At 43.5% G+C, this 17,570-nt stretch overlaps 2 protein-coding genes across 4 annotated transcripts; one reads left to right on the plus strand and one right to left on the minus strand.

Moving 5' to 3' along the window:
* Window positions 1–2,801: 2,801 nt before the first annotated feature.
* Window positions 2,802–9,836, minus strand: TOE1 (target of EGR1, exonuclease). Its single transcript, XM_048497487.1, has 8 exons — window positions 9,382–9,836; window positions 9,072–9,192; window positions 8,461–8,501; window positions 7,941–8,037; window positions 7,412–7,570; window positions 6,188–6,447; window positions 5,539–5,713; window positions 2,802–3,749 (listed from the first exon to the last, which is right to left on the minus strand). Exons 2-8 carry the CDS (start codon window positions 9,180–9,182, stop codon window positions 2,982–2,984), a joined length of 1,611 nt encoding a protein of 536 aa, XP_048353444.1. The 5' UTR covers window positions 9,183–9,192; window positions 9,382–9,836; the 3' UTR covers window positions 2,802–2,981.
* Window positions 9,837–9,943: 107 nt separating this feature from the next.
* MUTYH (mutY DNA glycosylase) lies at window positions 9,944–17,570 on the plus strand. 3 transcript variants are annotated; one of them, XM_048497488.1, is made up of 10 exons: window positions 9,944–10,097; window positions 10,602–10,717; window positions 12,555–12,676; window positions 12,786–12,825; window positions 13,235–13,308; window positions 13,429–13,470; window positions 13,553–13,624; window positions 14,516–14,629; window positions 15,529–15,626; window positions 17,159–17,570. In XM_048497488.1, exons 1-10 carry the CDS (start codon window positions 10,057–10,059, stop codon window positions 17,325–17,327), a joined length of 888 nt encoding a protein of 295 aa, XP_048353445.1. In that variant the 5' UTR covers window positions 9,944–10,056; the 3' UTR covers window positions 17,328–17,570. The 3 variants fall into 3 exon arrangements, with proteins under 3 accessions (XP_048353445.1, XP_048353446.1, XP_048353447.1); XM_048497489.1 differs by having other exon boundaries at window positions 17,142–17,297; XM_048497490.1 differs by having other exon boundaries at window positions 10,064–10,097; window positions 10,602–12,469.

Consider the following 17,570-nt stretch of genomic DNA (forward strand, 5'->3'; position numbering starts at 1 on the left):
CCCCCAAACTCTTCATATTATTTGCCAGAAAAATAGACCCCATCAAAATTTCATAGACCCATCTTTTCCAAAACATCAGCATCCCTGCCTTACCTAAATTCATTTTCAATTTGTTCACTCTCTGCCACTTAACCGCAAACACAGATAATGATATCTAGAACAAAGCTACAGATGATCTTACACAGCATCCAGACAAATGTTAAAAAGCATAAGTATAAATAATTGAGGAACTCTCCTAGTTAGGATTCAAAAGAGGTGAGTTCACATTTAGTCAGACAAAAAAAAAAAGGCACTGGCATGCCACTCCCTGATTTTCTAAACACCCCAACAAAATGTAGTGTGAACAACATCAGGCTGTAGATGAAGCAAGAATTAAAATGGATACATTTTTCCTTTTCTGTTTGTATATTACAAGCATCCTCAAAAAAAATAAAGTTTTTTCACAGTCCCAAAATTAGGCGTGAAACAGAAAGCATCAAAGGCAGAAGTATCACTTAGGTATTGTTGAAGTTGGCCTCTCACCATCCACTCAATCAACTTGCCAAGAAAAGAGGCATTTGAAAGATGGGTTATAACTGACTACATATACTGTATAGCCAGGGTGTTTTTTCCCTAGAGTCAGCTTAGGTCAGGTCTACTTACTGCCTCTTTCAGCTGCTGTATAAAAAATTGAAAACATGTATTAATAGTATTGGCAAGTGGTGTCCTTACTTCCTTCTGGCAAGATTTCCTTCAGCCAGGAGTGGCAAGGATCTACTTTGCAGGTAGTGGCCTTCTCAATCTCAAAGGCCTTGTCACAGCTTCAGTCAGATCAATCAGTCCTTAAAACTAGCAATATAATATTTGACATCACTGGTACATCCACCAACTTCAACATGGCAGGTTTTATATACCTGTCAGGGGTTGGCCTGAGGACATGTAAAATAGGGGTTAGCAATGACAGAGGCCAGAGGGGCCAATACATCAGGTCAGTGATCATAGCTGACTGACATGAGCATTTACAGCGAGATCCAAAGGAGGTCTGCTCACAGTCTAATTCAGGGGTAGGGAACCTGCGGCTCTCCAGATGTTCAGGAACTACAATTCCCATCAGCCCCTACCAGCATGGCCAATTGGCCATGCTGACAGAGGCTGATGGGAATTGTAGTTCCTGAACATCTGGAGAGCCGCAGGTTCCCTACCCCTGGTCTAATTGAAGTCAGTTCCATGGGGCTTAAAGGGTGTTTAGAACTGCAGGAAGGAAGAAATATTACTTAACTATACCTTGTCTCACTGAAAGATGGATGCTCAATTGTGGCCAAATACCCAGCTTCTTCCTGTGGAACGCTCCACTTGAAGGTCTGCTCCTGAAGATCCATGCCCACAGCGGAGCATTCCACAGGAAGAAGAGGGGTATTTGGTCACAGTTGTTTCTGCCTTTCAATGAGGCAAGGCATAGTAGCTTCCTCTCCTTCCTAATACTAATTCTGAGGGAGAGTGACTAGAATTAAACCTCTTTTAAACAGGGCTGCCACGAAGAAAGACTGAAGTGGGATAAGAGAAATATCCACCATGCTTTCATTCCTGTACAGTTGTGGAGGCCAGGTTTGACTTTAAGGCACCTTTTCTGACTATTTTTGCACTCCCATCAAGTTCTCTTTAGACTTAGATAAGATAATCAGAGAACTGCTGAATCTTAGCAAAGCCAGCTTAAAAGGTTGAGGGGAAATGGAACAGAATGACATTACATCACATCAAGCTATTAGCAATCCCTCACTGTCACTGGAAGGCTTTACTTTTTCACTAGTTTCACAAAAAACTAACTCTTTACTTTCTAAAGCCCATCTGGTTACCTTTCTTCAATAAAAGTGCTTCTTTAAAAACTTAGATACCAGATGTGAAAGTTAGGCAGGCCCTGCCAAATAAGCTTACCATTGAATTAGTAACTGGTTGGAACATGAGTAGAATACAAATCCTATTTCTGAACTTCTCTACGGCAGTATCTCTGGGCCACAGTCAAAAGACAAAGTGGTCAAGTTGAATACTTGCTTGTTACAAAAGTTTGTTTTTCTAGTTCCTGAAAGAAGATAGTTTCGGTTTTATTGGTACAAAAGGAATGAAATTCAGTTTCGGCATCAGGGGAATAAACCTGGGCAAGAGTTGTCCATTGTTATTCAGTTCGTAAAACCGTGCTGTTATTACTGCTGCCTCTCACTGAAGACTCCTGCATAGAATAGTTTCTTGTAACTAAAACAATGAGCTCCTACATCACTAGCCTGTTTTCTTCACAGGTTGGCTTTCTAAAAGGATGGCAGCGTACCGAGTAGCTCTTGCCAGCAAATAGCTTCTGTGAGCAATAGAGCCTTTGTACCAAATCTTTCTGCATACCAAAAAGGAAGCCTCTAATCCTACCAATATAGATGGCCTTCCCAGCACTATCCCGTGCTTCAAAACTTCATTTAGTCCACTTACACCTAAGGCCTTCAGGAACCCCACTCCTCCTCCACAATTAAGCTCCATTGGTTTATCAATGGAAGAGGTTCACAGGCATTATTCCCTGGAATTTTCAGTCCTGAAAACACCACAGAGAAACTGGGTTAGAGCTGAAGTTCTATACTAGTTCAAATATTTTATAGTTCAGGCAGCTAAGTCAAGGGTAGTAGACAGAGGAGATGTGATATTTAAGGTAGTGTTTCATGTTGCTGTTTCAGTGGATATGGAGACAGTGAAATGGACAAACTATGAGTTCTACTAGCTGTTATAACCAAATTCTTTCCAAAAAAACCAAGAGTCTAGCCACATAGCTATTAAAGATTTAACAATAAGGGTACAGAGTAGTTTAATTGTGCAGACATTTTAAAACAGCCACATATAGCATGTTCCCATGAAGTTGTCTATTGAAGCCTATAGAACTGCACTTGCTTGTAGCTACAGGTGGAGCACTCAACTCTCCCCCCACGCCTCCCCCAACAGTACTAATCTAGAATCTGTTGAGAGGGCTTCTAGCTCAAGGTATTGGACCAAGCCAATTTCATCTTCTGGCTATGAGCCTTAGAAGATTTAGAGAACAAACTTTTCACAATATGAAGAGGCACAGACTTCCCACTGAGGTACAGTTTGTTGTGACAGTCTGGCAACCAAGTACCTCCACCTGAGTCTGTGTGCTCATCATTCTTGAGCATATGGACATATGCCATGATGTAACCAGTCATGAAGGCGTCAAAGCCAGCCCGGTGAATTCCCCCTTCTGAACAGTTAGGCAGGTGTGCCAATGGCTTTGATGTGGTAGGTGAGGAGGTCACTGCAGAAATACTCTGCAGCTGTCCTTTGGGCCCCAGTTCCTCAGTCCCTGCTGCCCTTTCCTCCTGCTGATCTTTGGATGGTAGTGAAGTGCTGTCCTCATTGTGTTCCTCATCCATCTTGGAATCGGCTGCACTGTCAAAGCCCAATTCTCGTTCCACATCCATAGAGCTCTCCTCGTTACCAGACTCAGGCTCTGGGCCTGTGCAATCCACATGAAGAGTAACTGCACTGCCAGGACAGGACTGTTTGGAAGGGGGTCCATTCTCCGTATTCCGAGCTACCTCTCCATCCTTATCAAGGCTATCCAACTCAGGTTCCTTTGGGAACGCCTCGAGATTCTTCCGACGTTTCCATTTCTGCTTCCTTTTCTTCCTCCTCTGTTCTTTGACAATCTCATCTTCACTAATGATTAAATCAATGTTGTGTGACTGTGAACACTTCAGCCCATCTGGACACCAGCCATAGGCCTGGAGGGGAAGTCAGAACCATTAGTAAGGATAACAAAGTGAGCCTCAGTTTCTACACTAACATCTAAGCATTTCTTTACGACTGATGTGAGGAAATGGTTTTACAGACCTCATTTCTGCCCATCTGGGAACTTGAAAACTATATGGTCAATTAGGGTGAAACCTCACCCTAATAAACTAAGGTTTATTATGGTCAATTCAGCTCCCTGCCCAGTGAGTCCTGCCCCCTTCATTACTCCCAGTGTAACTGGCTTTCCTCTCCGGGTCACTTCTGCCAGCTGCTAGCCTTTAAAAGTATATAATAAAGGACAAGTGCTCTTTGTTGCTCTGTTGCCCTTTGGGGGGTTATCTTTCTTTTCTGTTAAGCAAGACTTTTCTATCTGCGGGTCTTCCCTGACTAGGTCATCTGCATATCTAAGGAGCTGACTGGGTCATGTGCTGGGATACGTCACACTCACCCTTGTGTACTTCCTAGCTTACAAAAGCCACATAGCAGTCTGAGCATGTACAGACAGAAGACTCAGTGTGACTTTCATCAAAATTCTGGTGTGTAAGGCATTTCACCAGAATTGAGATCTAATCATTCTTACTCCCTGAAAAACAACAAATAAGAATATGGACCTTTCAGCCTCCCTAGTTATCTCAGAGATGTCCCTGATTAGTAAAGATAGTACTTTTCCAAAGACAGATTCTATCCTTTAACGAATCTTAATGTCTGTAATCAAGATGTACCATTGCATAAGGACGAAAATTTCTGTCCACTTTGATCCAGACCACTAGTCGGGGCAGTTCAGACACAAGATCTGGAAGAAAGTAGTAAGCTAGATCAGGGGTATTCAATCTTTTTGCGTTGGTGGGTAACTTTGGAATTTTGAGGCAGGGTGGCAGGTGCTACAGCAAAATCTAAGCACAATATATCTGGCACAGGAGGAAGAGCTAAGCGCGCGCGCACAAGGGGTAGTGGGATGGGAACTATAAACACACAGAAGAAGAAAATGGAAGGGGCAAGGGGAGGATAAAACACATAGGCAAGAAGACAACAAAGACCAGGGAAGAGAGAAGACACACACACACAAGCAGCCCAAGGGGCAGGGATGAGTTTTAAATAACAATGTCTTATTGACCCTGCCATCATTCTGTGTATGTTCCAGCAGCTATCCAGGCACAGCATGAAGAAATCAAGCTCCTCCTCAAAGTGGCTGTTGTGGGTTTTCCAGGCTATGTGGCCATGGTCTGGTCCTCCTCAAAGGTTAAGGAGTAAATTGGAGACATGCTTGACTTGCTGCACCTGATGGGCTGCTGGGGGCAGGGAGGGACACACACAAGTCAAGGCAGGAAATAAAACATGTTTACTCCCTGCTCCTGCTTTGAGAAGTGCTGGTCTTCATCCTGCTGCACTCAGGCACATCAGGGTACTACTGCTGCTGCCTCATGACCTGCCCCCACTACCTCACAGCTGATTCGTGGGCCCTGTTACATGATCCCATATCTTTCTATAGTGAGCAGTAGGGAGGATCCAGGTGAACATCTCCTTTATTTGTATGAAGTCAGTCAGTCACTGATACTGATTTCTCAATGGCTCTGCTTGCTTTCCCAAACTACATGGTGGGGAGGTGCCTGTAGGCACCATGCTGAGGATCCTTGAGTTAGATCTTTCTCATCTTAGGTAGCAGCAACCCTTCCCAGAGGACACCCAAATCTCTGACACAGGCATCTGCTTTTTCCAGCTTCCAGGCTGTGAAATTTAACTGTTCTATGCTGATAGAAAAGAGACAAAAATGCTACATACAGAAAATGTCTGGCAGATGGGAATCTTGTTAGCTGTATCAATCCCAAGCTGACTGGCATCAGACAAGGAGCAGAAGCGGTAGTCGATGTAGGAAGCTATGTTGGCAGGATAGTTGCAAAACTCTACGTTGAGATGCTGTTTTTTGGCATCCTTCAACCTGCAGTTTTCCCGTTTGCTGGAATGCAAGGGCTGCATTAGAATTTGAGTGGTAGGATGCAGTACAGCAATGAAAACCATAGCCATGAGACTTGACTCTTCTTGTCTATATACAGCTACCTCTCTACACGTAAAAAAATCTTATTAGTTGGGACAGGAGAGAGAATCAGACTGTTGAATACACCTCTACTAATATTTAGAGGGAAAAAACAGCAGCAAGATGCAAGACAGCTTATCAGTGTAAATGCATCTCATCTAATCTTATTGCCCAAAAGATCAGTTCCAGTTGACAGAAAAATCCTGTTTAGCTACCATTTAACATCAAGATCAACATATGCTCCCCAGCCAGCTTACTGAAGACATTATCAAGGCAGCCAGTTCCTGAACAAACTGTTCTGACATCAAAAATCAGTATTGTAGCCTGTAGCTAACTTCTCCCTGCTTCAACCATTGCCAAGGTGCTGACTGCTAAAATCTGAGAAGAGATACATACCACTTTTTGTAGGCATACTCTAGGTAGGAGGCCACAAAGCGAGCCTCAAACTCAGAGGCATACTTCGTGTCATAGATACCAGCTGGGAACATCTCAGAAAGATCAGCAGTGAAGGTGCCTAAATTGTCAGGTAGGTGAGCATAGAAGCACTGGTACAAGAAAACCATATCAATTAAGCCATTGTGTAGAATCAGTGGCTTCCTGGCTCGGATGAGTTCCAGAAAAAAAGTACGGACTGTCTGGCTCTGGTTTTCATTTCCCTGTGAAAAGAGAAAGAAAAATGTTAACTAATCTGCATTCAACTCCTGCAGTAGAGAAATTTATCTTGCAGAAGATCCATCCCATATGCTGGCGTTAAGAGAGAACACCAGAAAATAAGTGAGGGGCAGGATGCAGCTCTTCCCAACATATCAAGTGAAACAAGTATAATTTAAATTGGAGAATAAACCCATCTCTGGCCCTGTAACTACCAAGTAAAGCACTGACTTTACTACTTCTAGAGGAACCTTCTACTTAAAACTCACAGACAGCGGAGGTCTGCATTTCTTTGTCCAATTTCTGGTTGAACACCTCCAAGGAAGGAGAACTCACAACATCCCTGGGCAATCAATTCCATCACTAAACTGCCCTTCTTGTCAAAAAAATTTTCATAGTATCATGCCAATATCTCATAATTTAAACCTATTATTATGGGTTCTATCCTCCACTACCAACTGAAATAGAGATCTACTGTTTTCTAAATGGCAGCTCTTCAAATACTTTTTAAAAATGTAATCAGATCCCTCCTTAACCTCCTCCAGGATGAACATTCCCAGTTCATGCAGCTTTTCTTTTTTGCGAGGCTTACAGTGCAATCCTAAAGAAAGTTACTCCAGTCTAAGGCCACTCATTTCAATGAGCTTAGACTGGAACCTTAGGATTGCTTTGTTAGTCTCCAAAGCTCTTAATAGGACACTCTAACCTACTACCATACTTTTTTATTCCTTTTGGTCCTCACTGCCCCCTGAATTAGTCTATAATATAAATTACAGGAATCTGTCATTCCTGTTAATATCTAGAAGGCACACCCCTTTCAGCTGCATGTTATGGAAGAAGGATTTCTACAAGAATGTCTGCTGCACAGGAAGCCCACTTCCACCCAACGGCAGGTGCTTTCTTCTGAGACAGAAGGCCTCCTAAAACAAATAGCTAACCACGACAGTTCAGAATTTCCATACTCAATACCTTGTCATTGCCTTTATGATAAGGAATGCCCTGTGAATACTGCTTGTTGAAGTCAAATCCATGTTGCACAAGAAATTGAACTGACTGTGGTTCAATGATGTATTCCTCCATACACAGCAGAGTCAAATTGTAGATCTGGGAGAGGTAAGTTTTTTCCAACTATAACACAAGCCAGAACAATGAGATTGAAAACTGGGCAATAGAAAGAGTGTGACAGCTTAGTCACAGCTTAGTTATTAATTAGTCCTGTCCTTATTGTTTAGAACCAATCCTGGTAGCAAAATGCCCCATGTCTGCAGTCACTCTCTAAGGCTTTTCTTCATACATGAAAAGCTCCTTATAACATTATAACAATTCTCATGAACCACTCCCCCCCAAAAAAAACTCCTCTTACAAATGCCTCTCACTCAAGCCTCTAAGAATTAAGCGAGCAGTATCACAAAAAGCTGAACTTCTTAGCATGACCTACTAATGCTCTCACCCTCAGAAATAAGCACAGTAGATGAATGCCACAAGATGAGCAATATACCTTATCAGGTAGCTGTTTGAAACAAGCAATTCCTAACGATAAGATAGAGCGTGTTCTAGCAGCATTGCATACAGCTTTGTACCGTTCTTCAATGCACCTGTGTAGAAAGACATTCAATATCTTACAGGAAGCAAACTCAGTCGCAGGAAACTTTCCTAAGCTTCCCTATTTGTGAGATATTTCCCCATCCAATTAAATTAAACAGATTCTTCACTGTGTAGAAGGTAGCCTCTCTACATATGTGGTGATATAGCCAAAGAAATACTGGTGAAAGGGAAGTAGATAGCTTCACAGCCAGCAGAGTTGTCACTAGGACGAGATTAATTACTCAGAGTGAACAATCCCAACTGTTCCCAACAAGAAACCTGATGGAAGCATCCTCAACCAAACTTTGGTACTGAGAAAAAGACAAAGGCTCCAGACAATTATAGAAAGCAATCTCTACTTCCAAAACAGTTACTTTCCAGAAGAACTGCAAGAATTTGCTTTATGAAGAAGACAGCAATAGCATATTACTTACTGGTTTAACAAACTCTTTCTTGTTCCAAGCCCACTAAGTTCCTATGGACACAAAAAAAGAACAAGATTTTTGAAGTTGGAAATAGGTTTTTAGTTGAATATTACCACCAACCCACACACAGTCCTTTTCATATGACTCAGAAGAAGCTTTCCTGCAACTATAGTATGCCACCTTAAATTCTTCATTTACTAAAAGCGCTCTGCCAATTCAGAATGGCCCAGAAGAACACTCCAAATGACTGATCTAAGCTTAATTCTTTAGGTTGCATTCAGTTTTTCTGCAGTTGATCAAAAGGTGGGATCCCCTCAGACCATTCAAAAAAGGCTATGGTGGGGATCACAGGACATAAATATACAAAAGCAACATGGAATGAATGGGGACTATAGGAGGGAGAGAGTTTGGTAAGATTCAGTGAAAACACTGGCTGGATCTAACCCTTTCTCTAAAAAAAACCCAAAACACAGCTGGAGATAATAGCATCGCCTTTCCAAACCACAACAAAAGCAGCCAGCATCCAATATTTTTCAGTGACTGCCTTATTTCACACAACTTCACTGTTCAAGTGCACGCATGCGCACACTTTAGTAAGTCACCCTAGAATGGCTACTTACCGTATCAAGAGCAATGAAAGTAGAAGTTTTGATGGCCAAGAGCATAGATGGCCAGAGCTCCTTGAAGTTATCATTCTGGACATCAATTACTGGCACCCTGAAGGAAGTCATCCTCACACAGCTGTAGGAATCAAGCAGTAAACCGTACATGATTTTAAAAAGTAGACTAATATTGCTATTGAAGAAATCAGTGCCCAAAGCCAACGCTCCCGACCAGGGGCTGCCACTTAGCTACCTCAGATAAGAAAGAAAATTCATACAACTTGGGCACACCACTTCCGGCTAAAGCCGCTAAAATGCATTTTCTTACCTCCAGAGATCCACCACTACCCATTACAACTCCACCATCTCCTGTCGATGACTTCTTCCGGCGCATGGTGCTGTCAAAAGGTCCTTCTCTCGAAGCGGCTCCCGGACGAAGCTGCCCGAGCGAGTGCCTGCAAAAACATGCTTTGGAGCCTCGTTTTGAGAGCTGCTGCAGATTTTTTCAGATATGTCTGACAGCCACACTGAACTGGGATATTCTGACATCCCGCGCCTTGTGTATACACGGCATCATCAGGGACATCCCCCTAAACATCCTAGTAAATTAAACGGGATTCACTGCTAAATGCGAGTCCATAGGACTGGCGCTTTACAACGCAACATGATGTATGTTTACTCACAACTAAGTCGCCACTCTGCCTAATGAAATTTATAAAATAGCACCGAATAGTCCAGTCCACGTCCATTGAATTGCGTGGTTTTAAACTGGAGTTCCTTTGCACGAGTTTACGCTGCTGATTTGCTCAGGCGTTTAGTGAGGACGGAGCGACCCAAAAGTAAACTTTCCTTTCGCAAGCGGAAAACTAGAATATGAAGATTTTTTCCCCCTCTGCTCGGACATGGCGCTGATTGGCCACGTATGTCCCACCCGTTGTCCTTGCATACGTCAAAGGTAGACTTGATCTGATTGGCTCTGTGCTGTTCAGGTTGGAGAGGCAACATGTGGCGGGAACGAAAAGAAAGAAACAAAAAGAGACGCAGGTAGAAGTTTGAGATTGTTGTGGGCTTGTCCATCACCAGTCCGAGAGCGCTTGTGCTGCGTTGCCTCTGTGCGTGTTACAAGTTGCGCTTGCAGAAAAATGAAATGGGAAGTGATGTTTTTGAATTCTCCCTTCTGTTTTTTAAACATCTAGATTTGTTGGACTACAGTTGGATCCTCTTGATGTTAACGTCTTGAAGTTTCCCTCTCCCCCTATAGTATTCCGTGTACCAGGCGGAAGTGGTACAATATGCTGCATTCCTAGAATAATGATAGTGGACTGTCCAATTCTACCTTTGCAATGCACAGTTTCCTGTAGACTTGTGGGATTGTGTTAGTGGAAATCAGTTGTGTTCTTGGTTTCTATTCCCATATTGCAATCTGTTTTAGAAGAGCATAGGCTAGAAAAACACATAGAAAATCATGTATGCTGCTGGTTTTGTACTTGAAGAGGAGAGAGGAGTGTGATGATCTCCTAACAGTAACGTACCTTCTTCTTTTCCTAGCCTGGCAATGAGTACAATTCAGATGGCAACACGCAGCAAGCAAGGAATACATCGGGGCACTGGCAAACGACAAAAATCACCAAGGAAATGTGGTGAAAGTATCATGCTCCACAAAGGTGCTGGACTACCAAAGTATCTTGTCCAATACCACAACAATCATGTTGTGTAGAAATTAGGAGAGGAAGAATCTTTGGGGCCCTGTTTTCATTTTGAGTTCATCTTTAGATTCCAATTCCTGAGCTCTCTTTAATTTGTACATTACTTACATATTCTAATGGAAAATTGGAGAATGATGTGAAGTTAATATATGACTGCCTTGGGGGCTTTTTCCTAGTTAGGTGTTTAGAGTGTGTGTGTGTATTTCAATGGCGATTTGATTTCAGTATTTCAGTGTAGATTTGATTTCAATCAAATCAATTTAAATCACGGTTTTCTGTATAAAGACTCATTCTTGCTGGTATAATCTTAATATTTACAACCAGATGAAGGTTTTGTTTGTAGAATAATAACTGTTCAGATTTAATTTTAAAGTTATATCAAGATTTACTGATTTGGTTATACTATTAGAAATGTATAAATAATTATGATATCATTGCAAGGGGAACCATTTCCAAATTCATTTGGACCAATAGGCCTTGCATTTCTTTGTTGCCGTGTTTGCATTTTGCATGCATGCATGCCTTACCCATAAGTAGATGAACTTTGTTAAAACATTCCCAAAAGGAGTCTCTTTTATGGCGTGCTGCCATTATTTTCTCCTTCAGGGAGAAAATAATATGATAAACCTCAGGCTATACACACAAAGATCCCAAGGCTTGTGGAGTATTCAGCTCAAGAGATTTCACTTTCATTTTTACAGGTAGTGAGCACCACCATAAAATAGCTGCTATAAGTGACTGTGACCAATCACAAAATGTTGGGTGGTTCCAAGCCAAGTGCTCTTCTGTACTGTAAGATGATATTTCCAAATGAGGGTTCCCTACTGTGGGGAACTGAAGAACAACCAGTTTGTGACAAGAGGAGGCAAGTCTCCTCTGAACCAATTAAGTTACTTCAAGGATTGTTGAACTTAACCTACCCAACCCTTGACTTCTTAAATACCTATCACTGCCACCAGCAGGGCCCTCATTTTAACCAGAAGGAATCGTGCAAGCTCCTGGATAAACTATTAGGAATTATTTCTGTGTGTTCCATGACACTGGCAATACCAGCCCCGTTAGTAAACAAAACCAATTCCTGTTTCAGTCACACATAGCCGAGTCTAGGGATTGCAAGAAGAAGTTAAATGACTTCACTTATAACTCCTAATTCATATTAACAAGCAAAAATAACAGAAACCATGGGTTCTTTATTGCTATAAACAAACAATTGGAGACGTTGTAACTTGTTTAGAACACAAGGCAGAGTAAGCAGAATTGTATCAAAGCACAACAGGGACAAAAATAGCTAGTCTGACCTTTCTGATCCTCACTAAAACCTCTCCCCAATCTCATCCTTTACCAGCCAGAGTCTCACCAGCAAAATCCCAACTGCCTCTTCTTGTCAGTCATTAAAAACAGAAGTCCAACTACCTTTCACTCTGATTGGTGGAGAGCCATCAATGGAAGAATTCCAAGAGGCATCCTGTATATCACCAGGCTGGTTGGTGCCAATACTAATCAATATAGGCAGCAGGCTTATATAGGTCAATAGAGGGGAGGGATTTTGCCTTGAAAATCCATCATGCCTGCAAACACAAATGTGATGCTTCTTAGGGTTTTCAGAAGCACTTCCTCACAGTGAGTTAAAGAAAAGTTAGGATTGGCTGATTGCTTTTGAGAAGGAGCAAGGGGGCACCAGGAAATACATCAGTGAGCAATATGAAGCAGGTGGGTACACATTGTGGATCAGTGGGCTATGGGTGACAGTTGTTGAGATTTGCATAAAAAACTAGCTATCCTTTTACTGTTGCAGGAGTGCCCAGCCAGCAGTCTTCATACCATACATTTAGCAGTGAAGTTGAAATCGAAATGTTTCAGAAAAGACTTCTTGCTTGGTACAATAAATGCAAACGGGACCTTCCTTGGAGAAAACTGGTATGCAATGTGCATATTCTAAGCAGCTCAGAAAAGAGCCTTTTTGAAAGGTTTGAGCAGTGGTTGCATTTGACCTTTTTCATGAATTCTCCTCTTCATGCTGTTACAGGCCACAGCTGAAACTGATTGTGACAGGCGAGCATATGCTGGTGAGAGAGAACCTGAAAGAGTTTGACTGGGAGTTCCTGTCACTCATCTGTCTTTGTGCTGCTCTGGAGCTAACTGCACAAGCAATATATAAAACAGTGTCCTCCTGGCAGCTTCGGGGGATCTATAGCCAGGGGTTGGGTAATCTGTTTCACTGCAGAGTAAATCACTAGGCTCAGTTAAAGTTATTTGGGGCCCCAACAAAAGCAAGATGGCATATTCATCAGGTCATGGCACGTGGTCATCCTCAGTTGCATACCCCTTTTGTAACTGAATGATTCTGAAATAGGCCACTAGTTTCCTGTCTGTTCATTAAGTAGCAGCATCTCCTGTTTGCTAGGCAAGACCCGGAACAGTCTGGAAGGAATTGGAGAATGCTTAGTGCTTACTGTTCTCTTTTTGTGTTTGCAGTGTGGGTATCAGAGATCATGCTTCAGCAGACTCAAGTGGCTTCTGTGATCAACTACTACAATCGCTGGATGCAGGTGATGCTAAACTTTCTTGTGGCGCATTCTCACTTGCATTCACTTTTGGTTTCTGGGACAAGTCCTTCTGGTCTGTTTTGCACACCAGTAAACAAGCTTCCCTTTTTCTTTGTGATGCAGAAATGGCCAACCTTACAGGACTTGGCTGGAGCTTCACTAGAGGTAAGAAAGAGAATGCAGGAGAGAGTGATTTTCTTTCCCCAGGTTCAGGTTTCCCATAACGTCTCCTTCTGTTTGGAAATAGGAAGTGAATGAACTGTGGGCAGGGCTTGGCTACTATTCTCGAGGGAAGCGGCTCCAGGAAGGTGCACATAAGGTACTCTACAGGCATTGATCAGTCATTGTCCGTATTCATGTAGCTGGTGGTGTTTGGTTGTGGCAAGGGATAAAGGAAGGCTGTTGGCTATCCCCAGATAGCCACTTCAGAAGGGAGCTGGTGCAGATAATTCGCTCCTGTAATTCTTGTCATCGTTTGTCTAACTAGCGCATAAGAGAGTGGAAAAATGTTCTTAGATGATAAGATTGGTATCTACAAAGAGCTTACTATTGAAAGACTATGCTGGCCAGCTCCCTGAAGGTAAATGCATAGTTTATAGGTGCTACATGTCCCAAATCTTCAAACATGTGTATTACATTTGTGTCCCACCTTCCTGCAAGAATTTTAGAGTATTTAAGATACTCAGAACTGTTGAGTATTTGAGACTATGAAGAAATAATTTGGCCATACAGTGAGCTTCCATAGCCAATTGCAGATTTTTCCATATGATGCCTGCAACTGCACAGTGCTGGTACTTTGTTATGCTTGTGTCCTGCTGGCAGCTTCTTCCCCCTCCCCTGTTAACAACAGCCATGGGATCACTTCCTTATTAAAGGGCTGGTGTGAGCAATAGTATACTGAAAACCCCTGAGCAGCCCTTCTGACCTTGCTGCCCTTATTCAGCTGCTGTGGGCACAGCTGGCCACTGTCACTTGGTGTGCAGCACAAGGCCCTCCATTGCTCAGCTGACCTTTGTATAGCTGTCCTTTCCATAGCAGATTTGCTTCCTTTCTTTTGGTTTCAATTGTCCCTTCTTCACTGCTGTGATTGTTGGATTGGCAGTTTTGTGTTTCCATATGAATTGGAGATGTAAATAATGAAATTGCCAGGCGATGAAAGTCCATTGGGGAAAAACGTGGGAGTATAAATAAATTCACTGGCTTTTTGCAGATTGTGTCAGAAATGGCAGGTCATATGCCCAGGACAGCAGAGGACCTGCAGAAGCTGCTGCCAGGAGTTGGGAAGTACACTGCAGGAGCTATTGCATCCATAGCATTTGGCCAGGTAAGTAAGGTACACTATAGTTAGGCAGCTTGGCCTAAGGATGTGCATGAAACTGATGGTACCCCAGACAGGGCCTGACTTGCCTTGATTAACCTGAGAACACGCAGGGTCATTTAGTCCAACCCCCTGCTCAAAGCAGGATCAGCCTAGAGCATCCCTGACAAGTGTTTGAAGACTGCCAGGGAGGAGGAGCCCCCCCCCCCCCCCCCCCCCCGGCAGCCAGTTCCACTGCTGAACTACTCTTAGTGTAAAAAAATTCTTCCTAATATGGTACATTTCTGCCTGTAGTTCATACCCATCATTGCAAGTCCTATCCTCTACTGCCAACAGGAACATCTCCTGCCTTTCTCTAAGTGACAGACTTTCAAATACTTAAAGAGAGCAATTTTGCCCCTCCTCAACCTCTTCTTAGCCAGACTAATCATTCTCAAATCCCTCAACCTTTCCTCTTAGGGCTTAGTCTCCAGGCCCCTGTTCAGCCTCATCACTCTCCTCTGCACCCACTTCGTTCTGTCCACATCCTTTTGAAACTTGGGTCTCCAGAATCAAACACAGTACAGTACCTCCACCAGTTGAGGGGGGTAGACTTCTCATCTTCTGCCCAACTGCTATATGCAGCTGATTCCACATTTATATGTGTTGGGGAAGTTTTTGGAATGCCCTTAAAGATCATGAATTGAGTTGTAATTTAATTCTCTTTGGTAGTCACACAGAAAAATTTAAGAGTGGAAAGATTCAGTGATTTCCTAAAATAATAGGATCTGTTATCCTTCGTATTCATTTTATGAGCAGAATGGCTTCTTTGCTCTGAGGTAGCCCCTTCCCATGGCAAAGTAACATTTGAACATGAACTGTCATGAGGATAATCACTGATGGTTGCTTTTACTCCATGCTTCCAGGTGACAGGTGTGGTGGATGGGAATGTAACTCGAGTTCTGTGCCGCGTACGAGCCATTGGTGCTGACCCCACCAATTCTTCTGTTACTGACCAATTCTGGTAAGAGAAGGAATGTGGCTGTAATAATGCAGATGTAGCTTTAGGATGCAGTGGTCATATAAAGAGACACATTTTTGCCTCTCATTCTTTATCTGAAATCCCAGTTGGAGAATAACAGCAGCTACCTGGCAAGATCCAGTGCTTATTTGGATAGTTCTAGCTAGTCCGTTACTGTATGCAGAAGTTTGGGTTTTTTTAATTGGTCTTCCCTGCTAGTTGCTTAGGCAGAGATTCCTGAGTCTGGACTAGCGACACCCACTGGTATGATCAGGGACGTATGTATAGATTTTTATGGGGGGTTGGGGTTGGGGCCACACCCCACCCACCCCTAGGGCATGGCCACGCCTCCCCAAGTCCTGCCCCCAGCCTAGCGCTTATAAAAGCAGCTCTCCGAGGCCAGGGATGGCAGACTCCCCTGCCCTCCCCTGCCCCCCAACAGCTGGGCTTGCAGCCGGCAGTTCCTTCTGCCCTCCCCTCTGGGCAGAGGCATAGAGGAAAAATGGAGCCCGGTGCAAAATCTGAGTTTTGCACACACACACACACACCCCGGGCAGCCGCTGCGATGCTGGAATTCACCCCCAAACAGCATCACTTTCAATGGTGTTTAAACTAGAGAGCCCAAATTCTCCTTTTAAATCCACCTTAAAGGGAGAATCTGGGGTCCCCAGTTAAACAACTTTGTAAGTGATGCTGTTTTGGGGTGGATTATCCCCCACCCTGAAACAGCATCACTTTCAATGTGGCGTAGTGGTTCAGAGCAGGTGCATTCTAATCTGGAGGAACCGGGTTTGATTCCCTGCTCTGAACTGTGGAGGCTTATCTGGGGAATTCACATTAGCCTGTGAACTCCCACAAACGCCAGCTGGGTGACCTTGGGCTAGTCACAGCTTTTTGGAGCTCTCTCAGCCCCACCCACCTCACAAGGTGTGTGTTGTGAGGGGAGAAGGGCAAGGAGATTGTAAACTCCTTTGAGTCTCCTACAGGAGAGAAAGGGGAATATAAATCCAAACTCTTCTTCTTCTAAACTGAGGACCTCAGATTCTCCCTTTAAATCCATGCCGAAGGGGGGTGGATTTAAAAGGAGAATCTGGGGAAATGTGGGGGGTGCCTGCTGTCAGGGGTGCAATTGTTAAGCTAGAAGCACCAAAATTTCAGGGTATCTTTAGGAGACTCTCCTGATGATACCTCCCAGGTTTGGTGAAGTTTGGTTCAGGGTGTCCAAAGTTATGGACCCTCAAAGGTGTAGCCCCCATCTCCTATTAGCTCCCATTGAAAACAATGGAGGATGGGGGCACCTCCTTTGCGAGTCCATAGCTTTGGACTCCCTGGACCAAACTTCACAAATCCTGGGTGGTATCAGTACTTGTACTTCATTTCCTCAGTCCCTTATTTCTCACAGAGCTTAACAGGATGCACTTCTCCGCATCCTTCCCCATGATTGGTTATACACAGAGAAGACTTTGGATTTGTTTCAACTGGCTGCCTTGGGCTTTCCTGTTGTGCTTGCCAATGTAGGTTGCTGTTGGTCTTAGGGCTTTGTCACATGCGCTAGTGGATCCAGCCCACCCAGGTGATTTTAACCAAGCTATGATGGAACTGGGGGCAACGGTGTGCACTCCCAGGGCCCCACTGTGCACGGAGTGTCCAGTGAGGCAACACTGCAGAGCTCACCACAGGGTAAGTGGATACCTTCCTCTCTAATGTCTGCCAGGAAGGAATTTATTCTGTGAGGGATTTGGCCCAGATACACACTGCCAAGTGTCCTCCCCAACCACCACTTTGTGTGCACGCACATTTTTCTTTGTATTGGGCATGTATTATATGTCTCAATTCTGTTCTAATTTGGGTTGGTTTCAATCTTGGAATTGTGATTAATATTAACATGTGGTTTGTTGTTGGGGTCATGGGAGTTCTGGAGGCAGCTTTGAGAACCAAGTTAATGTA

This window comes from Sphaerodactylus townsendi, linkage group LG05 (assembly GCF_021028975.2).
Source record: "Sphaerodactylus townsendi isolate TG3544 linkage group LG05, MPM_Stown_v2.3, whole genome shotgun sequence".
Lineage (NCBI taxonomy): Eukaryota > Metazoa > Chordata > Lepidosauria > Squamata > Sphaerodactylidae > Sphaerodactylus > Sphaerodactylus townsendi.